Source organism: Eublepharis macularius, chromosome 1, assembly GCF_028583425.1.
Source record: "Eublepharis macularius isolate TG4126 chromosome 1, MPM_Emac_v1.0, whole genome shotgun sequence".
NCBI lineage: Eukaryota > Metazoa > Chordata > Lepidosauria > Squamata > Eublepharidae > Eublepharis > Eublepharis macularius.
Window position 1 is genome coordinate 25,124,217 of NC_072790.1, and position 28,000 is coordinate 25,152,216.

The 28,000-nt window shown below is 46.3% G+C and overlaps 1 protein-coding gene across 1 annotated transcript; it reads left to right on the forward strand.

The window, feature by feature from the left end:
* The first annotated feature begins 1,749 nt into the window (after positions 1-1,749).
* LOC129335792 (zinc finger protein 107-like) lies at positions 1,750-27,405 on the forward strand. The gene is made up of 3 exons (XM_054988625.1): positions 1,750-1,805; positions 17,663-17,782; positions 21,962-27,405. Exons 1-3 carry the CDS (start codon positions 1,760-1,762, stop codon positions 25,942-25,944), a joined length of 4,149 nt encoding a protein of 1,382 aa, XP_054844600.1. The 5' UTR covers positions 1,750-1,759; the 3' UTR covers positions 25,945-27,405.
* Positions 27,406-28,000: the final 595 nt, after the last annotated feature.

A 28,000-nucleotide genomic window follows, 5' to 3' on the forward strand; every position in this document is an offset into this window, starting at 1 on the left:
AGCCACAGTTGCCTTTGGCAGAGGTCAGTTGTTGGCAGACGTTTCCTCAGCAAAAATAAGCAGGGGTCTTGTGACATCTGAAAGACTAGCAAGTTTTTACTCCAGCATCAGCTGTCATGGGCTGGAATCTTCATGGCACCTGACAAAGGCAGCTTTGGTTCAGAAAGGTTTATGCTGGAGCAAAAGCTGTGTTAACCTCTAAAGGATCACTTGACTCCAGTTGATTAAATGAGCAGAAATTCTCCAATTGTTCCAGAATCGTCCCTGTGGAGGATCTGTTGTAGGGTTGCCAACTGCAGGTTGGGAAATTCCTGAAGATTTTGAGGTAGAGTTTGAGGAGGCGGGGTTTGGGGATGGGAGAGTCCTCAACACGGTATTATGAGGTCTCTCCACCCTCCACAGCTGCCATTTTTACTGGGGGAAACGGATCTTTGTATTCTGGTTTTAAGTGAGTTGGCCTGCAGTAGAACAGCAGGATTTGTATCCTCAGAGACGAACAAGATTTTCAGGGTGTAAGCCGACTCTCAAAAGCTTACACCCTGTAAACCTTGTTGGTCTCTTAAGATGCCACTGGATTGCAATTCTGCATTCTGGAGATCAGTTGTAATGAGGGGAGATCCCTGGAAAGGTAGGCAATCCTAGTTTGCAGCAGAAACAAACAGGAATCTGGTGGCCTTAAAGACTAAAAAAGATTTTATTCATGAACTACAACCCACTGGTTCAGATGTACCTAGACAGGCATTGGATGTAAAAAAAAAAAAAGCAAAATAAAAAAGTAATAAAAAATAAACATGGAAAAAATAAACAGCAGAGCCAAGATGCCATGAAATGCGAGAAGTACAGGGCAAAATTCAAATATGAAAAAACACTGAGATCCACCTTAGGGTGAAACACTTAAATTCACAGGGTAGCCAACTCTTGTTTGGGAAATACCTGCAGAGTTGGGAGTGAAGGCGGGGGATGGGGGGGGGCAGCCAGGGTATAATGTAAGTCCACCCTCCAAACTAGCCATTCTCTCCAGAGGAACTGATCTCTGTCATCAGGAGATGAATTGTAAATTCCAGGAGCTCTCCAGGCACCACTGGAGGTTGGCAACCGTATTCACCATTCGTGCTAACCTACTAAACCCCTCCATGGTCATAGATCCAGAGGAGTTAGCCGTGTTAGTCTGTAGTAGCAAAATCAAAAAGAGTCCAGTAGCACCTTTAAGACTAACCAATTTTATTTTATTGTAGCATAAGCTTTCGAGAATCAAGTTCTCTTCATCAGATGCCTGATGATGAAGAGAACTTGATTCTCGAAAGCTTATGCTACAATAAAATAAAATTGGTTAGTCTTAAAGGTGCTACTGGACTCTTTTTGATTTTGCTACTAAACCCCTGCAACCGTTGAGGAGTCCCAGGTTTTACGGAGAGTCACCCCCGCGCCCTCCCCCATCCCACCCCATAGTGACCCGCAAGCCGCTCGTAAAGCTCAAGCGACTACGCTTTGTTCCCGCCTCGCCCGCAGTCGAAGTTGAGTTTCGCCGCTTGGGGGGGGGGGGGGGAGGAACCCTCTCAGGCCCACGCGCATGCTCCGCCGCGCGAGCCACTCTATCTTCTCCCCTCTATGATCACCTCTCTCTTTCCCTTCCCGCGCGTGCCTGCTTTCCTTTCCGCAGCTACGGTTGAGGTCACGCAGGCGCAGTAGCCCCGTCCGTTATTTATCCGTTTTCGGCGGGCGGGAGAGGGAGGGAAGCATGGCGTGACTCAGCGTCGTCATGGCGGCGGCGATGGCGGAGGCAGGGGCGGTGCTGAGCCCCGGAGGTGAGTGTGGGGAGGGGGAGCGCCCTGCCCAAACTAAGAAGCGTTGTATTAAAAATAAAAAATAAATAAATAAGGGGGGGGGCTCATTCAAATTAGGCTTTACTGCTCATTTGGTGTAGGTTGTGAGCCGTGTCTGGAGGGGGCGTCTTTCAGTAACGAGCATGGTTCGGATCCAGTGGCACCTTCGAGACCACTTGATCCCCTGGCCGCCTGGTTGCTCTTTAAGGCTTCTGGGTGTGCGAAGAGTGCCTTTTCAGCCGCCCTTGGCGAGTAACAGTGCGCTGTAGGGCTGGGAGCTGGCAGACTCGCGTTCGAATCCCGCCCCGCCATGGAAGCTGGATGAGGGAGGGTTGCCAGCCTCCAGATGTGGCCTGGAGATCTCCCGGAATTGCAACTGATCTCCAGACAACAGATATCAGTTCCCCTGGAGAAAATGGCTGCTGTGGAGGGTGGAGTCTATGGCATTTTACCATTCTGAGGCCCCTCCCCAAACCCCACCCTCTCCAGGCTCCACTCCCCAAATCTCCATGAATTTCCCTACCTGGAAATTCATGTGACTGGGGTCCAGTCATGCACTCTCAGCCGAACCTACCTTGCAGGGTTGTTGTGAGAATAAAATTGAAGGAAAGAACAATGGAAGCTGTGGAGAGAAAAGCAGGGTGTAAATTCAGTAAACAAATAATAATAAATTGTGGTGTTCTTCCCTCTTGCTAGCTGGCTGGGCTTCCATTGACCGCCACACCCCATCCCTCATTTCAGATTTGTCACTAGGATTTGAGTCCAAGGGAACCTTAGAGACCATCAACATCTTCAGTGTGTAAACTTTTTGAGAGTCAAAGGTCCCTTCTTCAGATAACCTTAGCATCTCTCTATCCCTTCTTCTTCAGCTGAAAATGTTGTTCTTGTCTAAGGTGCCTCCGGACTCAAATCCTGCTGGTCAGAGGGTGTGAATTTGGGGGCAGGCCTGAGCCCAAGAAGCTTCTCATTTTCTAAAATGCATGTGGGATATCTTTTGTTGCTGACTTGCCATGCCAGTGCAAAGCAACTAGACTTATATTGTGCTGTTTTACTGCAGATCAACCTACTTGAAACCCTGCATGTTTGTATCCTGGTGGTAAATGCAGTGGATGTGTTGGAATCAGAGACGTGCCTCTGCTTGTTGTGAGAATACATGAACAGGGCCCCACATCTCTCGTTGCCGTTGCCTTGGTGACTGGGCTTCCTGCCTGTCCAATTGCAGCTATTAGCCAGACCTTGCAAAGAAGGGCTGGAAGGAAGCTAAGGAAGACTGCAACTGTGGGAAAATCCCACTCCTCAGATCGCCCCCATCCCAGATTTTCTCAGCTTTTGAGAACTTGAACCTTAGCCTGATTTCTCTCCACCACCACCCCCCTCCACACGTACACCAGAGGTGTAAAAAGCTCAGACATTTTGAAACTAGGGCCGTTTCCACATATGTTGAATAATGCACTTTCAATGCACTTTAGCAGTCCTTTGGAAGTGGATTTTTTTTCCCACACGAAAACCCAGTTCCAAATGATTACTGAAGACCAATGCATTATCCAACATGTGTGAAAGCAGCCTATGGCAAAAAACTGGAAATTTGAGAAGAAAATGAAATTTAGTTTAAAATTTAATTTATTCAATATATAGTTTGCCCTCCCTGCACCAGTGGGCTCAGGGCAGATCACAAGAAAGCTTAAAAACACATTGCACAATTAACCATCATCACCATTAAAAACATAAAATACTACATATCATACATTTAAAAAATACTACATCTATATAAATATAAAAACAAAAAACATAGCAGTGCATAATTTAGATGCTCACCTTTCACCAACTTATAAAGCATTTTTTCCAGCAAAATATGTGAGAGATGGGAGGGAAAGGGATGTAGTTGAAAGGGAGGGCATATAGTTTAACCCCCCACTGGGGAGGGGCACCATCCAGCATCAATCTTATGCCTGGCAGAACAGCTCTGTCTTGCAGGCCCGGTGAAATGCTAACCGATTCTACCGGGCACTGGTCTCATAAGACAGAGCGTTTTTCACCAGGCTGTGGCCAGGGCCAAAAAAGCCCTGGCCCTGGTCGATGCCAGCCAGGCCTCCCTAGGGCCAGGGATCTTTAATACATGTTTATCACTCGAGTGAAGGGTCCTCTGGGGCTCATATGGGGAGAGGCAGTCCCGCAGATAGGACAATCCCAGTCCACATAGGGCTTTATAGGTTAATACCAAAACCTTGAACCTGATTTGGTACTCCACCGGTAACCAATGCAGCTGGCGCAATACCGGTATTATGTGCCCCCCATCTCGGCGATAACCCGTGCCACTGCATTCTGCACCAGCTGTAATCGCCGGATCAGGTTCAGGGGAAGGCCAGCGTATTTCATACTTACTTTCCTATTGAGCCTAATGTCCTTTTACTTATTTAACAGCATAAAATGCATTATTATTAACTTAGAATGTAAAATAATACTTTTTGTCTTATGGGATTCAGAAATAGAAATGTCTTCCTTTTCTATAAGATGAAATTCAAAGTGTACCCATGCCTTGAGAAGCTATTGAAGATTGCTGTACCCTGCACCCATGTATTTTAATGTTTGCCATCTTGATAGTCCAGAAGAGCCTGATCTCATCAGATCTCAGGAGCTAGGCAGTGTTTGGATGGGAGACTTCCAACAAAGGCCAGTGTTGCAGAGACAGGCAATGGCAAGCCACCTCTGTTAGTCTCTTGCTATGAAAACCCCACCTGTGGTTGTCATAAGCTATGACTTGAGGGTGGGATTTCATTTTCATGTGAGAATGGATAAATAAAAGTTGAAGGAAGAAATCAGGTAATAGAGCTAGTTTATAACAGACAAGATCAGGAAGGAGCTTTAATAAAGGGAACAGGGCTGTGGTCTACACTACCACATATAGTATATATTATCTATTCACTTGTATATAGTATCATTGTTTTCTCCTTATATAATACCATTTTCTGCATTGTTTAATGCATCAGATATAATATCAATGCTTTGTTGCAGATTTCTGTTACCCAAATCCTATTACATTGCTCATTAAATTTCTCATCCTGTTGGTTGCATTGATTTACAGTGTGAGAGCTACCTTAAGTCTCAGTGAGAAAATTGGACTATAAATGACGCAAATAGAAAGTTTATTATTTAGAAACGCCCTCATACAGTCACAAAAGGTAGGACTATCAGCATATTTGGATATTAAGTGAAACTATATAACATTGAAAATCCTGGCCTCTTTAATAATGTATTATCGCATATTATAGCATATTAACTGTTGCCAAAATTATTGACATTTAAACAAAAATCTGTTCTTGAAAGTGTTGTATACATCTAGAGTATACATAGGAATTATCATTATATAATGCTGTAGATTATCTTACATGAAAATTTTCCTACTACACATTTTGAGTAAAATGTCGTCTGTCATTTACTCATTTGAAAAAGGGGGATGTTCTGCAAAATTTCCCAATTTTTTCCATTTAAAAAAATTGAAAAAGTTGGAGGACTTTTCATGCTATATACACTTTAAGTAAGAAAACCCCTTTTGTAAGAAGCATTTCACACTTTCTAAAAGAGATTTTTTTTCATAGTATTTTCCAAAATTTCCCAATTTTCTGCATTGTAAGAGTTGAGGGAATCCTTAGATTTTTTTTTAATGCTGTACATTTGGAATGAGTGAAATGTTTTTTAAGGTGAGATTTTTCTTCGCTGAAAAAGGGAAAGTATTTATAGGAGGTTTTGTGTCCTTTTTTGGTGCTCCTCAAAACTGAAAACATCATCAGACTTCTTCATACTATACATTTTGAGTGTGAGAAATCTTAAGAAGCATTTCACTTATTAAAGAAAAAAATACGTTTTTGTCAGTGCTCCCTGAAAACACCTGAGGGAACCTGTTTTTCTCTCATTTTTTTGTTTTTTCCCTTGATTTTCACACCTCTATCCCCACCTTCCTTTTCTCCCTCCCCCTCAATATTTTATCCCTTTGGGGGAGCACATTTAGGCTTCATCAGGCTAGTGCATGCCCTTTTGTGGAGAGGGGGCTCTCTTCTGGTTAATTTTAGTTTTTGGCATATATGTCGAGAGCCCTACCTTTCTGTGGATGGCACTGTTGTGTAGCTTTCATTACCTGCACAGGGGCCAGCCAGTTTAGTAACTGGTAAAGATTATGTTCCAAATGAGGTCTATAAGATGCAAATAATGTTTTGTTTTCAGAGTTTTCTAGTAATTGGAGTGTCTTAGCCACACTCGCCTCAAACGTAACCTGCGATGATGAGTTGTAGAAACACTTTTTGAGACCTCCTAAGACTGTGAGTCCTTCCTCTCTTTCTTGCTCCCTTTTTGTCACTTATAATGCAGAATCTCTGGGGGTGCTGCTGGGGGTACATGGTGTGTGAAAATATTGGAGAATTGAATAGGGAGAAGGAAACAAAAGACTTAAAAAGGCCAAGCAGACATAATGGAATGGTATCTGCAACCTTTTCTCTGTTCAACCAGGAACAAGCAAGAAAAAGGAAAATGATGTCTTGCTGCTCCCCTCTCTTCTGCCAAGGTCGTGGGCAGGATTTCCCCAGCACTCCAACACCCTGAGGCCTCCGTGGCAGCTAGGCCTTATGAGTTTTGAGGCCAGAGTCTCACCTCAACATCACTGAGCTCACCAGTGCTGGATCCCCAGCCTGAGGAAGGAGCCGTTGGCTGCCAACTTTAGTGGCTCTTCTCAGTGCCAGTAATCCCCCCCCACACACACACACACACCCTGTGCTTAGGCCTCTCCTTCTGCTGAGTCAGACCATCAGTCCATCAAAGTCAGTTGCATCTGCTCAGAATGGCAGCAGCTCTCCAGGGTCTCAAGATAAAAATCTTCTCCTATCAAGAAGTTGCAAGAGGATCCAGGCCCAACTTGGGCTAGGTCAAGCCAGGCTTACAGCATTTTTCAGCAGACACCAGGTTCAAATCATGCATTTTTCAGCATGCTTCTGGCAGTTTGTATTGTGTTCTGTTGGAAACTGCAGGCAAAACACTGGAAAGTAGGCCTCCTGTCCATAACTAACCTTCCCCCCTCCTTCCTTGGTGAAATAACCTCTAGATACTTAACCCTGTATGTAGTCCTCCAGGGTAGATTTGACTTCAAATCATTTTAAGTCAGTAAGACTAGATTTAAATCATGGTTTTCTACATAAAAACTCATTCTTTTCTACATAAAGACTCCTCACACTTAGCTTCTTGTGCAGATCTGTTCTGCTCCCAACAATCTTCTATTCATTGAATATTTTGAAAATTAGCACTTAAGGGGTTGGTTCTGTGTACAAAGATTTTCAAAGGAACAATGAGATTAAGGTATTTTTCTCAATTATATATGTTAATTTGATAACCTTTTTGCTGTGAAGAAGAGACGTGATCTCTGCAGACACAAATTCACAGTTTTGAGAACTGTAAAACCAAGCATCTGTGATATCTTCTAGATAGAGAAATTGCCCAGTAATCTTACAGAAACCTCTGGAAGAGCAGGACATTGTGAACGGATTAATAGAATTCATTTACCAAAAAAATTATGCTACATAATTAAAAACTAATCCTTATTTCATGGTGATAACCTTTGGACTATAGTTTACCTTAAATAGAAAACTAGCGTTTATCTAATGATAAGGTGGAAATTATTTTTCCTCAAAAAGCATTTTATTTTAAAAAATCCAATTTAAATTTTTAAAAATGGATTTTTAATTTTTTTTTAAAAAAATCATTGATTTTTATCCACCCTGGAGTCTTCACAGAGGCAAAAAAAGGGGAAAGCTTTTATACCCCTTCTGCCAGGAAGGAATAATGTACATTGTGTAATTCTGAACATAATTCCTTTTGTACTTGCTTTAGTTCCTTTCAAGAAGGAGACAGGACAGGGTCCCAATTCAGTTGGTCTTCCTGGAATTGTTCTAGATTGTCTTTGGGGTCCAACTGCCGTACACAGTACTCTTCTTTTCCCATCAAAGTTAGACGAGAACCTTTCTGTTCAGGTCTAGTTCCAGTCTACATGTCAGGTGCGTTCTTCAGACCATTAGCTGAGGCTATCATCTTCATTCCCATCCTCCAAACCGATTCTTTCTGACTCCTCAACACCTCCTCATGATTCAGGCCTTTGACCCACTATAAGAGTAGATCGTCTTCGTCCTTCTGTGCAGCCCCACATTGGGACTGCGCAGGCGCAGGCCAGCCGCGGAAAAGATTTTTCTAGCTTTCAGAGATGTGAAGGGGACGTTCGGATCCACCGCGCATGCGCGTCGGTGTTCCCGCCAATTTTGAATGCATATATATCCGAACGTCCCCGGCATTCCCTCAGTTCCTTTTTCGCCGCCGTACGAAAAGGTTCTGTTGTCTAGCGTTTATCCTCTCAGCGTCTCTTCGGAGTTTTGGATCGTGTTCTTCTGGTCGGTATTTTTTCCCCTTGTCGGTGGGAGATACCGTTCATTATGTCCCAAACTTCTTTGTTTAAGAAGTGCCTTAAGTGCGGCACTAAAATGACGCACTCTGACGGCCATGAGCTCTGCCTCATCTGCCTGGGCGAGGGGCATGTTGTCGAGCGCTGCTCCATCTGTATGTCCTTCACTCCGAAGGCAAGGAGTGATCGGAAGGCCAGGCTCCGTGCCTTCTTGTGGGATGCTAACCTTCTCCCCCCCAAGCCATCGGGCTCTTCGGGAGATAGACCCCGCTCCGCCGCTCCGTCGCCGGCGCCGTCTCGTAAGTCGCCAGAGCAGCTCCCCACGGAACCGACGGGGCAACCCGTTCCGGAGGCCCGACCTGACTCCGGTTCCGGGGATCGTCCTTCCGACCGGAAGGCCAAGAAGCGTTCCGCATCCAAGCCGAAGTCCTCCTCCAAGCCCTCGGCCACAGAGGCTACTTCGGAACCTCAGCCCAAGAAGGCCAAGACGAAATCGAGGGCCAAGGGCCGTGCTTTATCCCCGGCTCCGACTGTGCGACCTGGTACTCCATCTGGACCGGTCCTGATCCCTGACGATGTGGTGAGTCTCCACACCCCGTCTCCTCCTTGCACGCCTCCTCCGTCGGTTCCCGAGGAATTCGTGCCGTTCCCGTCTTTCACGGAACCGTTCCAGTCATTCGAACGTTCCCTGCCTTCCGCCCCGGCGCCTTCGGAGGCCTCCGTTCCATTGCCGTCTACCTCGTCGGTTCCGATGCCTCTTCGCTGGCCTGCCCCGGTGCCTGCTCCTCTGCCCCCTTGCCAGCCTGTCGCGGGGATTGGGAACATGACCTCCTGGCAGGATTTTGTGGCGTGGTTCCAGCAGTCGCTGCCCTTCCTGCAGCATCCTTCGGTTCCGGTGGTTTCCGTTCCGGCTCAGCCAGTCGGGCTCCCGGCATCCGCTCCTCCACCTCCTGGCTTGCCTCTGCGACCGTCGGTTCCTGCGGCTTGTCCGTCGGCCCCGAGCGCCCACCGGTCTTCGGTTCCGACGCAAACCTCGCCGGAGTTTTCAGATTCCGAGGATGAGGAAGGTCTGGCGTCCCCGTCGGAGTGCTCTTCGGACGCGGCCTCTGATCCTTCCCCGGATGACACCGTGGGTGGGCCCCGTTCATCGTCCCCGAATGACGACTACAGGCTATTCTCCGAGCAAATGATGCGGATGGCCGCCGCGCTGGAGATAGACGTCTCCTCCACGACCTCCAAGCCCAAGAGTAAGCTGCTGGAGGCACTGTATTCCGGGTCCCCCGCGTCGGTGGCGTTTCCCCCTGTGGAGGATTTTGTTGACAGCGCTCTCGCGCTCTGGCAAACACCGGCGTCCGTGTCCGTGACGGCAAAGAAGGTAGAGAGGTACTACCGTTTAAAACAGGATGATTGCCCGTACCTCTTCAGTCATCCGAAACCCTCGTCCATCGTGGCTGAGGAGGGTCAGGCTCGGTTCCGTTCCGGTTCCTCGTCGGCCCCGGCGGACCGAGAAGGCAGAAAGCTGGATGGCATGGGCAGGAAACTCTACTCGTCCGCGTCTTTGGGATTCCGTATTGCCAACTTCCAAGCCATAATGGGGTCCTACAATCTGTTCCTCTGGAAACGGCTGTCCTCTTACCTTTCCGATCTCCCCGAGGATCGCCGTCACTTGGTGAAGGCCCTTCAGGCAGAGGCCATACGGCTGTCAAAACAGCAGATGACAGCGGGCAAGGATGCTGCCGATTCCGCGGCGCGCTCGATGGCGACTTCGGTGGTCCTGCGTCGACACGCCTGGCTCCGGTCCACTGCCCTGCCGCCTGAAAAGAAGGCGAAAGTGGAGGATTTCCCCTTCGAGGGGCCCCAGCTCTTCTCGGAGAAGACGGATGAATCCCTCTCCCTGATGAAAAAGAATCAGCAGACGGCCAAGTCCCTCGGAGTCGCTCCCTCAGCTCAGTCATCGGGTCCGAGGTATCGTTATGGTCGGTTCCGATCCTACCAGGCCCCTTACCAACCTTACCAGCAGCGTCAAGGGCACTTCTTCTCGGGCCAGTCCTACGGTCACCGATCCTATTCAGCCCAGCAGCGCCACTCTTCCAGGCGCTCCGGCCGGTCCAAGGGCAGGCAACAGCCATCTTCACCCAAGCCTTCGACCTCGGTGCAGAAGCCCTCGGTCTTCTGACTAAGCCTGAACGCTCCCCTGTTGGCCTCCGAGGACACTTCCTCTGCTGCCCAGTTTCTGGACAGGCTTCGGCCTTTTTTGCCCTGTTGGCAACGTGTTACTTCTGACACTTGGGTCCTGTCCATTGTGGCCCATGGTTACAAGTTAATGTTTACAGATGCACCTCCTCTCTCTCTCCCTCCCCGTTGTTCTACATGTTGTGATGTTGTGTTACACAATAATGTTATGGAGTTGGTTAACAAAGGTGCTGTCCGGGTGGTCAATGTCTCTTCTTCCCCATGGGGATTTTACTCCAGATACTTCCTTGTGGATAAAAAGGGTGGAGGTTCCCGGCCCATCTTAGACCTTAGAGGCCTCAACGGTTATTTGAAGGTTGAAAAGTTTCGAATGCTAACCCTGGCACGGGTCATGGAGCTCCTGGAGGTGGGCGTCTGGCTAGCCATTTTAGACTTGAAGGATGCCTACTTCCACATTTCTATATTTGAGGGCCACAGGAAATACCTGCGGTTTGTGTATGGGAATTCTGTGTATGAATATACCGTATTGCCCTTTGGGCTGGCCTCTGCGCCCAGGGTATTCACGAAGTGCATGGCCACCGTAGTGGCATACCTGCGGTCCCAGGGTTGCTTTATCTACCCGTACCTGGATGACTGGCTCCTGGTGGGACCCTCGCCTGACTCTCTCCAGGCCCATATTGCCCTCACTTTGTCCGTGCTGGCTAGGTTGGGCTTGGTGGTTAATGGGGATAAGTCTATCCTGGCCCCGGGCATGGCCATTAGGTTTATTGGGGTCCATTTCGATTCCCTGCTGGGCAGAGCCTACCTGCCTCCAGACCGGTTGGCCAGGCTTTCCGCTTTAGCCCGGCATTTCATACATTGCCGGTACCAGACGGCCCTTTTGATTCAGACACTGTTGGGCCTTATGGCCTCCTCCACAGGGGTGGTTTTCTTTGCACGCCTGCGTATGAGACCTCTGCAAAACTGGTTTGTCCGGAGGTACAACCCCCTCACCATGGGTCAGCACCAGAGGTTTTCCATCCCCAGGGTGGTGCTGCGCTCTCTGGCCTGGTGGACTGTCCCTGGAAACCTGTCTGAAGGTTGTCCTTTCGGCCCCTTCCTAGCTGAGGTCACAGTTTATACCGATGCCTCCAACTTGGGATGGGGAGGGCGCTGTGGACAGCTTTCGGCTCAGGGCATCTGGTCCCCATCTGAGGCATCCATGCACATAAACCTTTTGGAGCTTAGGGCGATCCGTTACTCCCTCGCTTCTTTTGCAGATGCCATTCGGAACAGGAGGGTTCAGGTCCTGTCGGACAATACCACGGCCTGCTACTACCTCAACAAGCAGGGAGGAACGGTCTCGCTCAAGCTCTGCAAGGAGGCAACGACTCTATGGAATTGGGCCATGGTCAACAACGTCCTTCCCAAGGCCGTGCACATTGCCGGGGATCTCAACACCTCGGCAGATGCACTGAGCAGGGTGTTTCTGCCTCAGCACGAGTGGTCCCTAAACAGGGTTTACCTCGACCAGGTTTTCCGCACATGGGGCACGCCTTTAGTCGACCTCTTCGCCACTGCCCGCAACAAACAGGCCCCGCTGTTCTGCTCCCGGGCCGGCATTGGCCGCCACTCCCTAGGGGATGCCTTCCAAATACCTTGGTCCCCAGGGCTCTTTTATGCCTTCCCGCCCTTCCCGCTCCTGTACAAGGTTCTTTCCAGGATCAGGGCCTTCCGAACCCACTGTATCCTCGTTGCCCCTCGGTGGCCTCGCCAGGATTGGTTCCCCCTTTTACTTTCCCTGTCCCAGGGGCGATGCCTCCCCCTGCCTCACGCCCCGGACCTCTTAACCAGGGACGGGGTGTGGCATCACGATGTGGCTGTACTGAATCTGACTGCCTGGCTTCTGGGCAACCGGGAGTGAGCCTCTCCTCTGGAGTGCTTGGGGTGATCTTGAATGCCCGGAAACCGTCCACCAGGTTGTCCTACCAGAGGAAGTGGTTACGTTTCTCCAAGTGGTTGGCCCCGAAGGGGGTTTCTCCCTTTAATTGCCCGCTTCCTGTCATCCTGGACTACCTCCTGGAACTCTGCTCCCAGGGCCTTGCGTTTTCCAGTGTTAAGGTCCACTTGGCTACAATCTCTGCCTTCCATGAGCAGATTGATGGGAAGACAATTTTTACTCACTGGCTTTCCAAGCAGTTCCTGAAGGGCCTGTTCAAGACCTTCCCTCCTAGGGCCCATCCCATTCCACAATGGAGTCTCTCCCTGGTTCTCTCCCAGCTGATGCTCCAGCCCTTTGAGCCTCTATCTTCTTGTCCCCTACCTTTGCTCACTCAGAAGGTGGCTTTCCTGGTGGCAATCACGTCCTCTAGGCGTGTTGGGGAGCTGTCTGCCCTGCGGTGTGACCCTCCCTTCCTGCAGTTTTTCCCTGGTACTGTCATGCTCCACACTAGCATGGAGTTTCTGCCCAAGGTAGTCTCAAGATTTCACCTACAGCAAAAGGTGTTCCTCCCTTCCTTTTTTCCAACACCCTCATCCCCAGGGGAACGAGCTCTACACACATTGGATGTAAAGCGTGCTTTATTGTTTTATTTGCACCGCACCAAATGTTTCAGGAAATCTCCTGTCCTGTTTGTGTGTTACTCTGGCCCTCGCAAGGGCTCCCCTGCTTCTGCCCAGTCCATCTCTCGCTGGATTGTGTCTACGATTAAACTTTGCTATCAGCATGCTGGAGTCCAGTGTCCCTTGTTGGTTACCGCTCATTCCACTCGAGCGCAAGCTGCTTCTGCTGCCTTCCTGCGAGGGGTGCCGCTCCAGGACGTCTGCCAAGCTGCGACATGGTCCTCTGCAGACACTTTCATCCGGCATTACTCTGTGGACGTGCATGCACGACGTGACTCGGCTGTTGGCACAGCTGTCCTGCAGTCCTTGTTCACGTAGACACTCACACCCGCCCCCATTGGTGAGATGCTAGTTACTCTCCCAATGTGGGGCTGCACAGAAGGACGAAGACGATAAACAGGGTTTCTCACCTGTAACTGTTGATCGTCGAGTCTCTTCTGTGCAGACACACATTCCCTCCCGCCTGCCCCGCTGTGAGTGTTTCGTTGACTTAGTTTCTCCGGCGGCTCAGGTGAACTGAGGGAATGCCGGGGACGTTCGGATATATATGCATTCAAAATTGGCGGGAACACCGACGCGCATGCGCGGTGGATCCGAACGTCCCCTTCACATCTCTGAAAGCTAGAAAAATCTTTTCCGCGGCTGGCCTGCGCCTGCGCAGTCCCAATGTGTGTCTGCACAGAAGAGACTCGACGATCAACAGTTACAGGTGAGAAACCCTGTTTTTCTCCCTCATATATCATGCTGAAGGGTGAAGGCCACTTGGGACAATTCTTACAGTGGAGACCATTCATTCTGGCTTATGAATTGGAGGCATTTCTTGGCAGGGAGACCTTATATAGTGGGGGATCTGATAGTGGGATGCCTTGTGTTTTTTTGATAATCACCAAGGACGCAGTCTTCACCTGCTGTCCAAGAGCTTTTCCACCACAGGTCTTTACTAAACAAAGTCACAGTTGTAACCCTGAGCATTAAGGGGGAACATGTTGATACGTACAGCGAGGCCCCTGTGAGTTTGTCTCCTCCAGCTATAGCCAATCACCTGAGTGATGGCAGGAGGAAGATTGGAATGCTAGTTTTAAAAAGCCCGCAATCAGGTGGGGAGTTGGCTGGTGAGTGGGTTTTGACGTCAAGGGGCTGTGTGACGTATCCTGATTCGGCGGGGAGTCTAGTAGGGACTTTAGTAAATTAGTAGACAGGCAACTGTTCAAGTACATTTATAGAAAACTCTGCTCGGTTCGCTTTCCTGTTTGTTTGCATTGTCATAATTATCGTGCCCTCTGGAGGCTAGCTTTCATCTGTACCTAGTCTTGTTTTTATTTATTTATTAAATGTGAAATTGGCAGATTTGTTCAACAAGTGGTAGATTTTTCTCCCTGTGCCAGGAGTCTTCTCTTGATGCCTGACCCACACTTTCAGTATCCCATACAAGGATACCTTCCTCCACTGATGGCGAACAAAACAGTGGACTTGCTGTGAGAATTTTGTCTCTTCGGTGGAATGCAAGGTGTGCTGCCCCATCCTCTTGGAGACTGAGGAATCTCAAGGGAACGTCCCCTGATTTTTCTGTGAGGAAAAATTATAAGTGAAAGAGTTGCACTCTATTTTATCATAGCTCATGTATCTTAATTTTTGTCATCTGAGAGGTAGAAGCAAATTAAAATTGAAAGGAGAAAACACATTCTGTAGTAAACAAAAGGAAGTTTACTGTTTGGACAGTCACAGGGACTCTCAAACAGATAAAATTGGCAGGACTACCCCCATATTTGGATATTAAGTTAAATTTTATAATAGTCAAAATTCTTTAATAACGTATCATTCTTGAACACATTACAGCATGTTAATTATTGCTAAAATTATTTATAATAATAATATAACAATAATATTTGATTTTTATACTGCTCTTCAGGACAACTTAATGACCACTCAGAGCAGTTTACAAAGTATGTTATTATCCTCATGACAATCACCCTGTGAGGTAGGTGGGGCTGAGAGAGCTGTGACTGACCCCAGGTCACCCAGCTGGCTTCAAGTGGAGGAGTAGGAAATCAAACCCAGCTCTCCAGATTAGAGTCCTGCCACTCTTAACCGCTACACAAAACTGGCATTTAAAAATATTATCGAAAATGTTCCTATACAGTACGTATAGGAATTATGCTATATCTAATTCTGAACTGGACCTTGTATGGATTGATGGACCCAGAGAATGGGGCCAGGTACAGACAAGGTTAATTTTTTTACAAATCTGGAGAACTCCCAGTTTGCAAAAAAAGAAAATAGAAAAGGAGTGGGATTTAATCCACCCCAAGAGATGAATGTTGTCTGCGCTTGAGCAGACACTATACGCTTACCTTGAGTGGAAAGGAGGGAGGAGGAGGGGGCATGGGTTAAGAGGAAAAGATTTAGTGTTACAGAAAGTCAGTTAAAATTTGGAATGTATTGAGATGGGGCAACATTCCAAAGCCCTACTGACAGGTGTCATCCTAAGAATACTTTGTGTTGGAGGAAGGACTATGGAATAGAATTGAATAGCATTCTGAGTAGACCTGCTTAGAATAGCATTTTAACTGGTTCATTTGAATAATAGAGACCTGTCGCTTAAATAAGTGGCTTATAAATTCATCCCAATCTAATTCCTTGACAGTGGAGGGGAATGTCTTCATGATTGACACAAGGACGTGCCATTCAGTGCTCCTAGCTTCATGATTGAAACAAGGGCCAGTACTCTAATTCAGGGGAGGGCAGACTTTCCATGCAGTCCTATGCAGAGTTATTCCAGTCTTAGCCAATGGATTTAGGATTGCACTGTTTGTTTCTCAAAGCTGCCCATTACAAAATGGCAGCTTGGTGGGGAGAGTCAGCCATATAATGGCAGTCTAGAAAAATTATGTACTTCAGAGCAGGTCTGCACTACTCAGATGAGGACACTTTTCATCTGCTATTTTCCCAGAACAAACTACCACCATCCGGACTTGTAACATACCCTGCACGAAAAAAACCTATATAGTTATGTTTTCTCTGGAAGAGGCAAACTGCAGCTTTGATGGAGGGGGAAGAACTGATGGCGTGCGCCTGTCCCCAGCAGAGCAAGTGTGTACATGTGCACATGCATATGAAGGAAGAGGAGGAGGGGACACAGATGGGAACGGGTGCTGATACTACTCTTGCCCCATCCAAAGCATGAAAAAGAGAGACACTGCTGCAACTTAGAAGGGAAGAATAAGAAAGTGATTGTGGCAGCTCTGGAGATAGATGCTTTTCGTTGCTTGGGGAGTGACTGTCGCTCCCAAGTGACCTTCTGTCAAGTGTGCTGTACATGTACAGTTCCTTGATACACCAAGACTGGTTCTTCCGGGTTTGATTATTTGAACGCTTGTTCAAATGTGAGTCTCCAGTAGGTTCACACTTCAGGATAAGCCTTCACCTTTGTCTCTAGCCTGAATTTTAGAGTTAATTGGTGGTAGAACAAGGACTCTCAGTTTTCAATATCAGGGCTTGACAAAGACCATGTGCCAGGGTGCCATGGCGCCGAGAAATTTCATGATGGTGCCTAGCATTTTCAGCAGCTATTTACTTTACCTGCCTCTTGTTGATTCTCAATACAAGTGTAAAGCTTAATTACGCTACAGATAGAGGTTAGCTTTTTCATGTGGTGACAACTAGGTGACACCTTTTTTTGGCACAGGTTTAAAAACTGTAAAGGGTTTAGGGTTAGATTTTGTGGTGACAATAATTAGAAAGTATAGTTATTAAAATATAAACTGCACTGAAAAACAAGCTTCTCTTCTAAATTTTTGGGGTGGATCATAAAGCCAAGGAAAATTTGTCAAATCCTGTTCTAGATGCAGTTGTTGAAATATAAACCTTATTTTTTGTCGTCTCTCCTGAACAATGACAATCATGTTATATATACAGGTAACTTACTCCACTCTGGATTGGCTTGAGTTTCAGATCGGTAACCAGGTTGGTTTGCAGTAGAATAGCAAGATTCAAGTCGCACCTTGAAGATAAACAAGGTTTTCAGGGTGTGAGCTTTAAATCTGATGAAGGGAGCTTTGACTTTTGAAAGCTTATGCGCTAAAAATCCCTTTAGTCTTGAAGGTGCTACTTGACTCATATCTTGAACTAACTTAAGGTGGTGCCCAGTGATTGGTCAAGCTCTTTATTATATGAGATTCTCCTTGGACTTCCATAACCTGGATGCAGTCAGCTATGTAGATTTGGGACTGTATGATATGACTTACATATATAAACGCACTGACGAATTATACTGTATAAATTTTGAGTGTTTGTGAATTCCTTGAGCCTGCGTGCTCCCTTAGCTTTGCTTCATCTTCTGACAAACTCGGTGATAGCCGTGCTTACTTAGAGGCTCAGTTGTCACCACCATTGAGGATGGTGAGTTATGAGGAACACTTCGGGACTAGTCCATAGTGTTGCTTCATGTTGGCCCTCTCTTGAGAGAACATTGCTAAGTCAGCATCTGTGAGGCCTGGAGTTTGTTAACTGTGATGTGAAATAATATTCTTAGCTCATGCAAACGCCATATGTACTGTATGTTTTCATTTCTTAGAAGTAAAACCCTGCTAATTATTTCTGTTATCTCCTGCAGAGCCCAAAGTGTTTGAGATTCCTGTTATTGTCATCGAGTTGAGTGACGATGATTTTTTTGAATGGGAAGATGAACAAACCGCTTTGGACGGAAATTCTCCTTGTCCTGCAAAAGCTGAAGGTATAAATGATGCTAGTTTGAATGAAGATACTCTAAGAATGAAGCAGAGGGAGGAACAAGCTCTGCCAGTTAAAGTTATAAAAAGCAAGGGATGTAATGAAGAAATACCTGATATTTATAAAGACATAAATGTAGTTTCGTTTCAGAAGGCATGGGATCACTCGGAGCCTGATCAGAACAGGGCGATGGGCTTCTTATACCCCAAAGTGCAGAACAGAATGGAAAAAGAATATGTGAAAATCAGTAACTTCGTTACCGATCACAACTATTGCCAAAGGATGCTGACCACTCTGAATGGCCAGAATAAAAGAGAGAATCATGTAACAGACAGAGTAACAATGATGGTGGCAACAGTTTCACAGGAGATGGGTCCCACTGCAAACAAATCTGTTCAGGAGAGTCTGCCAGAGCTTGCTTGCATGGATATGAACAGATGCATAATTATTATGAAGGCAACTCTCTTCCAGACATAAATAGAATTTGCTGATAAGTCTGCATAAGCCATAGTTGGAGCGGTGGAGGTTCACCCACGTGCACAGCAATGTCCTTTGCAGAATTTAAGCAGCCAGCAGAGCAATGTGTAAAACCTCTAGCTACAGTCCACAGCAGACGAGATTTCAGTTGGTTATACTGAACAAAGCTGGCCTGAATATCTTGACAAGCCTGAGCTGGTCAGAGCTTAAAAGCTAAGCAGGGTCAGCCACAGTTAGTACTTGGATGGGAGACCACCAAGGAACACCAGGATTGGAATGCAGAGGCAGGCAATGGCAAACCATCTCTGCTCTTCGCTAGCTTTGAAAACCCGATAAGGGACTGCCCTAAGTTGATTGCAAAATTACAGCTATTAATTATTGTCCTAATTGGCAAACAAAATTCGCGTGCTTGACTCATCAAATGAAAAGCACCCAGTCTGGTTAAGTTGTCGCATATCGCCCTTCCATGGGGACACAGCAGTCCGGACTGAGAGCCCAGCCACAGTGCAGCCTCAGTCACCTGAATGTTCGGTGCAGACCTGGCCAGCTAGAAAGAGGAGAGGTTCTTGCTTGAGTATATTTTCTGATACTGAATTCTAGAAAAATGTGTCTTTTAGAAATGTACTGGAATGGCAACATAATTTACAGGCACAATTCAAGCATGTTCCAATTCCCTCCAGACTCCCTCCCCAGAGTTGTCCAAGATCTCTTTTCTCCTCTGCATTTTACACAATGTTATGACCCTTTCTTTCTCCTGGGTGGATTTTGCCTTTAATCTTTCCCTTACACCCGCTGCGTGGATTGCTGCCACCGGGAATATTATATTCCAAGATATTTTATTTAAATTTTCCCTTTAGTAACGTGCCCAAGCGTCAGGCTCCTTCGTGGTTCTATGTGGCCCTGAGGATAGGAATGGGATATAGCAATGACAGATGCTCTGGGATATAACAAAAACAAAGTAAAGTTTTACTTTTTCAAGAAGCGTAAAAGTAGTTCTCGGTTCTTGAAGTTGCTTCATTTAAACTCATTCACACAGATCTCTTCTAAGGCTTCAGCCTGCTTTTCCCTGACTGAATGTTCTTTCACAAACATACTCAGACCAGGTTTCCACATAGGTTATATTTCTCTCAATAATACGTAAACATGCTATGGTAGCACACAGCTAGCCTCTCTTTTCCTCACTCAGTATTTCTCTCAGAACTGCTTAAATGTACTCAGGCTGCACACAGCTTGCCTGCTTTCTCTTGACTGAATATTTTTCTCAGAAATGCTTACACCTGCTCAGGCAGCTCACAGCTCCCCTCTCTTGCCCTGGCTGAATCTTTTCTCTCCCTCAGTAACTGAAAACTGCATTCATTCTGCCCACACTCCCAGTCATCAGCCAGTCATCTCACTCACTCATCCCTCTCTCACCCTCACCTATCTCACACCAAGCATTTAAAGACACATGCACCCATTTACTTAAAATCATAACACACATCTTTTCCACATTTTTATCTTTCTGTTACCATAGCAAACAGTTTAGCCAGAACAAGGGTTAAATCACTTGGATCCTATTGAACGCTCAAGTTGGACACCTTTGAAAGCTAATTGGTGGAGACAGGCGACTTGAAAATCAAGGCTCGAAATCTATAGTTAGAAATGCTTGGATTTTCTGAAGGAGATGACTGATTGTGTTTGCTGTGTCTCTTTTTATAAAAAACAAAATGAACTGTAAAACTACAAAGTCAAACGCACCAAAATACAATCCCAATCACAACTGAACATCATCTAAAAAACTGAGTAGCAACAACGGTCCATCAAACTGCTCCAGCAGCTGTTTGGTTTGGAGTGCCCTTTGTACAGTGTTCCCCATATTCCTTTCTGCTGCCTTTGCCCGAGAGGCTGAGAGAAATGTGTGTGCCTGAGAGAGGGTTCTCTTGTCTCACTCTCCTTACTTTAATAGCCACCGTTGCTTAAGGAATGCCTTTTGACTCCCTGCAGCTTGAAGCACAGATAGGGGCTCTGTGCATGCATACATGAAATGCTTCACGCACTCTCCCTTGCCAGCTAACTATGGACAACCTAATCAGGAGCTTCCAGTCTCTTGTGTGCATGAGCAGTCAGATGCGAGGGTGAGATCCTTGACTACAGTCTGAGATCTTTAAAAGATCATTATTTACTAAAATACAGTCTTAATTTGCTGTATCACAAGGGTCGTGGAAAACTATATCCAAACATTACAGACTGTTACAGAGCTAAGCAAAGAAATCAAATGAGAATGACGAAGTTGTACAGTGACTAGCATTCCCTTCACTGGAATGGATAAAGGTAAAGGTGTGCAAGCCTTTACCCTGTGCAAGCACTGAGTCTTTATTGTCCCATGAAGGGACATCACATCACAATGTCTTCTTGGCAGACTTTTTGTTACAGCGTGGTTTGCCATTGCCTTCCCCAGTCATCTACACTTTACCCCCAGGAAACGAATGGGTACAAGTATAATAACATTCAATTTGTATACTGCCCTTCAGGGCAATTTAACACCCAATCAGAGCGGTTTACAAAGTGTGTTGTTATTATCCTCACGACAATCACCCTGTAAGATGGATGGGGATGAGAGAGCTCCAAGAAGCTGTGACTGACCTAAGATTACCCAGCTGGCTTCGAGCGGAAAAGTGGGGAATCAAACCTGGCTTTCCAGATTAGAGTCCTGCCGCTCTTAATCTAGCTCTTAAGATAGCAAGAAGTTTAAAAATAAAGGCTAGTTAAGACCCAGTTGAATCCATTTGCTCCCCTTATTCCCTAGGCCTTGGCTTGTGCTCCTCTGTTGGGGTCCAAAACTTTTAACCCACCTTTCCCTATCATGAAATTTGGCAAGGGTGTACTTCTCTGCACCTTTTCTCCAGTCAGATCGAGGAGCGTATCCAAACCTTTATGGCCCAACTCAGGATATCGCAGTAGCTATCAATCTTACCCCTTCTTGGCAGGTGGGCAACGTATTTGCCTCCATAAAGGAAACTCATCTCCTTTCAGCCTGCAACCTGAGGACATCTATTGCTTTCTTTCCCAGGAAATAATGTTTTCCATGAGATCAAGATCTCCCTGAGTATTAATGTATTCTGAACTTTTCTGTATTACACTTAAGCACATAAAAAGGGTGTTTATTGTTTGAACTGCCAGAGATTCCCTTCTCTCTCTCTCTCTCTCTCTCTCTCTCACTCTCTCTCACTCTCTCTCTCACACACACACACACGCACAAAATTTCAGGTGGCTCCTTCATCTGGAGGACTTCATTTTACTAGAGATACTTAGGATCCAGCCCCTTTGATCTTCTAGAGTTCTGGCCTTTTCATGTTATCTCACTTTAGCCTCCGAAGGTGAGCCGAGGCTGCAGAAGTAGTTTTGTTGATTATTGCTTCTACTCAGTTTTTTAAACCATATTACAGTGTGGTTAGTTTTAATGAGTTTGAAATTTTGGTTCTTCAATGACCACACTGGGAGTGCTCTATGAAGCATAAGCCACGCTGAATATTTTGAGACGTAAAGTAGAAAGTTAATGCTATAAAAATTATCCAGTGGATACTGGGACAAATCCAACATTAAAAGAAGCTTGAGAGCTGTGTGAAACAAGATCTAAATGGTATTCTGTCCAGTTAAAGGCTGAGTGGGGTGGGGAGAGGAAGAGGCTATCATATATCAAATATATTTTCTCTCTTTTTTTTTAAAGGTACTGGCCCTTTAGAAATGGGGTGTAATGCAACCAACAAGGGACCTAGAAAGAGCAGTGAACTCAGTGAGGAAACTTGCCTGCATAACAAACCAGAAGATTATCCAAATGCTGCTGATGAAAATGAGCAAAGTTCTGTTACTGGCAGCTGCCTTCCTGGAGATTTTCCGGAAGATGCCGAGAGTTTAAGGAGAGAGAGTTATGCTAATCCTGAACCAGGTGTTTCTGGAAACCATGTCCCACCTAAAGTGACTGACTGCCCAGAAAGGCATGACGTGCAAGAAAACATGCTTGATGCTAATGAAAATGCAGAGAGTGGCCAGCAGTCACTAAAAGAATTGTCGCGGCAGTGCAGCCAACACAACAGCAGGGCTGCAAAGACATCCACGAAGAAGCAAGCCGAGACAATACACGCTTGGAAATGCTTGCATTGTCATTTTAAAGGCAAATCTTCTGTTCATCTCCAAAAACACATTTGGACCACACACAAGAATAAAAATAATCGCCAAGTTATCCAAAGATCATCCTGCCATAAGTGTAAAAAGAAAACCAAAGCAGTGAAGAAGGGCAAGATAAACAGAAGCGATCCTGGACAAGCCCGGAAGGAAAAGGCTAAAGCAGTGGTGAAAAGGAAGAAGAAGAAGAAAAGCAAGTACGAGAAGTTCTTCAGCAAAATGAAGAAGGTGCCCAAACCTTCAAAGAGCTTCCGCTGTAAAACTTGTTCTTTTGTGTTGTCAGATCCAGAAGGTTTTTTAGATCATGTGAAAGAACATAGCAATGGGCCCCCGTATCAGTGTCCTCGGTGTGAATATTCTTCTGATGACTCTTCATATTTTCTGAATCATTTGTTCTGGCATATCGGCTGCTTGCTGTACAAATGCAACTTCTGTGGGTATTTTTCTCGTCATTTTGCCAACGTTGTCAAGCACAGTTACCTCCATACAGGTGCCAGGCCTTACCTGTGTGCAGTTTGCCAGATAGGATTCACAAGCGCAAGTGGACTGAACAGACACATAGGCACACATTGGCGGAAGCAAGAAAACAATAGTGTGTCTGTTGCTCGAGAGGAGAATCTGCATTCTCCAAAGAATTATGTGTGTGAAAAGTGCGGCATTGTCTTTTATACACTGGCACTTCTCGAGGTCCATATGAAACACCACTTGCACACACAGGGCTGTGATGCACCTTTGGTTACTGTTAAAAAATGCAAGACCCAAAGTGCAGAGTCTGAACAGGTGAATGGCTCGGAGGAGGAGGAAACTTCTTGTCCAGACAAGTCGGTGTGGGAAAAATCAGAACGTTTTCAATGCATGTATAGTTGTGATCAGTGCGGCTTGGCGCTTCACAAAGAAGAGCATTTAGTTTACCACAAAGCCGTTCACTTGCAAGTTCAAGCAGGGGAGAACAGAACTGATAAGAATACAGGGGGCAGAACACCTCTTAAGCTGTTCAAATGTCTGCAGTGTGCTTACACGACTTCCCGGTTCAGCAGCCTGCTTATACATTCTGCTACTCACACTGGGGAAAGCCCATTCAAATGCCAGGTGTGTGACAAGTCATTCCGGAGCTTCAGCCACTTAAACCGTCACAGCTGGCTGCACAAACGGAACGGTCAGAAATGCAGCCGGTGTTCTTTCATAGGCAGCAGCCTGGAGGACCTGAAGCTGCATGAGGAGACCTGCAAGGACAAGGGGCCCATGAGAAAAAGACTTCGCCCCTCGGGTTCAAAACATAAGAGCCCCAAAGAACAAATAAACGTGGTGGTAGCAGATGGAAGCACTCCGTCACAGGGGACATCAAACCGTTTTCAACGCCCATATAATTGCAATCGTTGTGGCTTGGTGCTTCGCAAAGAAGAGCATTTAGTGTACCACAAAGCCGTTCACTTGCAAGTTCAAGCAGAGGGGAACAGAACCAATAAGGGCCAAAAATCGGGGGGGCAGAAAACAGGGTCGTCTGAAGCATCACCTCTTTGCGGGCCACCCCTTAAGCTGTTCAAATGTCTGCAGTGTGCTTACACGACTTCCTTGTTCAGCAGCCTGCGTGTACATTTTGCTACCCACACTGGCGAGAAACCATTCAAATGCCAGGTGTGTGACAAGTCGTTCCGGAACTCCAGCCACTTAAACCGCCACAGCCGGCTGCACAAACGGAACAGTCACAAATGCAGCCGGTGCCCTTTCATAGGCAGCAGCCCAGAGGACTTGAATTTGCATGAGAAGACCTGCAAGGACAAGGGGCCCACGAGCAAAAGACTTCACCCCTCACCTTTAAGACATGAGAACCCCAAGGAACAAATAAATGTGGGGGAAGCAAATGGAAGCATTTCGTCACAGGGGACATCAGACCGTTTTCAACGTACATATAGTTGCAATCAGTGCGGCTTGGTGCTTCACAAAGAAGAGCATTTAGTGTACCACAAAGCCGTTCACTTGCAAGTTCAAGCAGGGGGGAACAGAACCAGTAAGGGCCAAGAATCTGGGGGGCAGAAAACAGGGTCGTCTGAAGCATCACCTCTTTGCGGGCCACCCCTTAAGCTGTTCAAATGTCTGCAGTGTGCTTACACGACTTCCTTGTTCAGCAGCCTGCGCGTACATTTTGCTACCCACACTGGCGAGAAACCATTCAAATGCCAGGTGTGTGACAAGTCGTTCCGGAACTCCAGCCACTTAAAACGACACAGCTGGCTTCACAAACGGAACAGTCACAAATGCAGCCGGTGCCCTTTCATAGGCAGCAGCCCAGAGGACTTGAATTTGCATGAGAAGACCTGCAAGGACAAGGGGCCCACGAGCAAAAGACTCCGCTCCTCGCCTTTAAGACATGAGAGCCCCAAGGAACAATTAAACATGGGGGAAGCAGATGGAAGCATTTCGTCACAGGGGACATCAGACCGTTTTCAACGTACATATAGTTGCAATCAGTGCGGCTTGGCGCTTCACAAAGAAGAGTACTTAGTGTACCACAAAGCCGCTCACTTGCAAGTTCAAGCAGGTAAGAAGCGAACAGGTAAGGGCCAAGAATCTGGGGTGCAGAATACAGAGTTGTCTGAAGCATCGCCTCCTTGCGGGCCACCTCTTAAGCTGTTCAAATGTCTGCAGTGTGCTTACATGACTTCCTCGTTCAGCAGCCTGCGCGTACATTTTGCTACCCACACTGGCGAGAAACCATTCAAATGCCAGGTGTGTGACAAGTCGTTCCGGAACTCCAGCCACTTAAACCGCCACAGCCAGATGCACGAACGGAACTGTCACAAATGCAGCTGGTGCCCTTTCATAGGCAGCAGCCCAGAGGACCTGAAGCTGCATGAGGAGACCTGCAAGGACAAGGGGCCCGCAAGCAAAAGACTCCGCTCCTCGCCTTTAAGACATGAGAGCCCCAAGGAACAAATCAACATGGGGGAAGCAAATAGAAGCACTCTGTATACTTGCAAAGTATGCCAGAAGAAATACCAAAACTCAAGTCTTCTGAAACGTCACTCATTGGTGCATCAGAAGCTGGAGTTCAAATGCAGCAGCTGTAAGTATTTGACTAGCACCTGGCAGTCCTTTAAACGACACATGGCATCCCATGAAAAAGCTCCCCTTCCAAATGGCAGCCAACGCCAGGAGAAACCCACTGCCTCACCTGCCCCAATTTATAAGTGCGAGAAGTGCAGCTATGCCACTCCCAGAAAAGAAAACTTGACAGTTCACTTCCGAATACACACGGGTGAGAAGCCGTACAAGTGTCCTCATTGTGGCTACCCTTTCCGAACGTCCAGCCACTTAAACAGACACTTATCCACCCATGTAATGCTGCAGTGCGACAAATGTGATTTTTCTACTGTCGACGAGCGTGTTCTGCAGAAGCATGTCCGAACTCACAAGAAGGAGGAGCTCCCTGCTGATAAGAAGGTTTACAAATGCAATAAGTGCAGGCTCACATTCTCTATTCTGCGTGTCTTTAAGGTGCACAAGGAGAAGCATAAAGAATCAGAATAAATAACATGATGAAAAGACTGGTCACGTGGATCAAGAAAGCTTGTGGTTCATCTTGAACCTGTCTTCTACACATACGTACCTCTAAAAGACACCTAGTGTTTGGCTTTAACCAAAAATTTACCTGAATAATAGCTGAGATCTTGCACGTTCTCAGAATCTATAAGATACGAGAAAGGACCTGTGTGAATTTCATGGTGAGGAGATCCTGAAGGTCCCCCTACTTCATCCTATTTATTTTTGCCCCCTTCTTCTGTTTACCCCTCACCCTCCACCTTCTTTTCATTCCTGTTGCCTTTTTTGTCACCGTTGCCTCTCTGCTCCTAGCTTGCTTGCATCCTTCACTGCCTCTGTCCCCATCACTCATTCTTCCACTGCTTCTGCCTTGGCATCTTTCCCTCATTTCCTTGCCTGTTGCCAACTTTCTCCTCCTTACGCTCGTTTTGCAGCAGCCCCTTTTCCTTGCTGGCAGGCTTGGCCATCAGCCTAGCCACTGCCGCCTCCTCTTTCTCCACCCCCATCTTGTTTCTGTTCTCTTGATGGCAGCAATGGCTGTCTGCAACCATGTTTATGGCTTTGCTAGGCAAAATGATGACCGTGATCTCCTGTCATACTGTTTTGCAAACCTGGGTGATCCCGACTTCAAAATTGGATTTAATCCAGGAGAGAGGGATCAGCCAAGCTTTGAGCTGTGTTGAAACAAACTTCCTGTTTTCATATGAAGATGTTTATGGTGTTAATTGACAGCCTGCCTTCCAGAAACATGGTAGCACGTGGCTGATTTTGTCTACAAAGAGATGGTAGATTGCAGGCACTGGAACAAATGAAGAATGTAGTGGTCTGTTTTGTTTTTCACATCAAGTCATTTTTTGCCTACTTAGTATTAACTGAAAAGAATTCTGTAAAACGAGTGTCTTAAGTCTGCATGGTGCGGGGTGCCGACTCCTGACCTGAGGTGTCATATGATTATTTTTAAATTTAAAAAACTAGAATGCTACAGCTACAGCTGCACTTTAGGAAAGGGAAATGGTAGGGAGAATAGTTGATACTTGTTTGCCGAAGAAACGCTATGCATCAGAGGTTTGAGTATTTCAGGATTGATCAGTGTGACTGATAATGTATAACAAACTTAGTTGCGTTTTATGATTCAAACAACTGTCGTAACGGGCAAAATGGGTTAAGTAACATGATTAGCCTGTTTCTAGAAAGCTTTATGTGAGCTCATGGTTGTCACTGAGGCGTGTGTTAAAGATAGTCCTGCTATTAGCATAAATGGTCCACCTGCATTTTGCTGGGTTTTGAAAGGGCAGAGCTTAGTTTTTTTCACTTCAGTCATTTCACTTAGATTTGCACTGTACTGGCATTAAGAAAATGAGCATTTTTTTGCTTTTGTATTGTTCATTTTAGTGTCGGACAATGTAGTTCAGGTTCTGTTATGATTAGGATTAAACATGATTGTTACTGTTTGTTTTATTTCATTGGGAAATACTTTTCCATTTGTAATTCATCATGTTCTTTCCAGTTTAGTTTTCCTGTTTCTTAGGGATTGAGCTGCTCATTCCCTTCAGACTGATAGGAGGAAAGCTTCCCTTGTTTTAGGCAATTAAAATTCTCGCATGTCTTCAACATGTCTAGAGAGACATAACAACATTGGTGTGTTTCAGGTAAATAGCCATATTAGTCTGTGTCAGTCCTTGGCAGCTAGATCCCCAAGTCCCTCACAGCAAGCACACAGGTGCATTGATTGAAGTAACTTTTATTAGAGATCTATACAGTTCAAGGTGTTTACTCTAAGTAGCACCTTAAAGACCAACAAGATTTTCCAGGGTCAGTAGCATGTAGAAGTGTCCACGCACTACCAAGACTACAATGTGTGGTACTGATCGCAGCTGGCCCCAATCATCATACGTGGCCATTTTTTTTTCCAGATTGGGACATGGCAGGCTCACGCAGAAGTGATTTTTCAAAATGGAACAAGGCTAGTTATAGAAAGACTTCTTGCCCTTTGGGTCTGTGGACATTCCCTGCATGGGAACTGATTATTTTAGCTAGACATAGC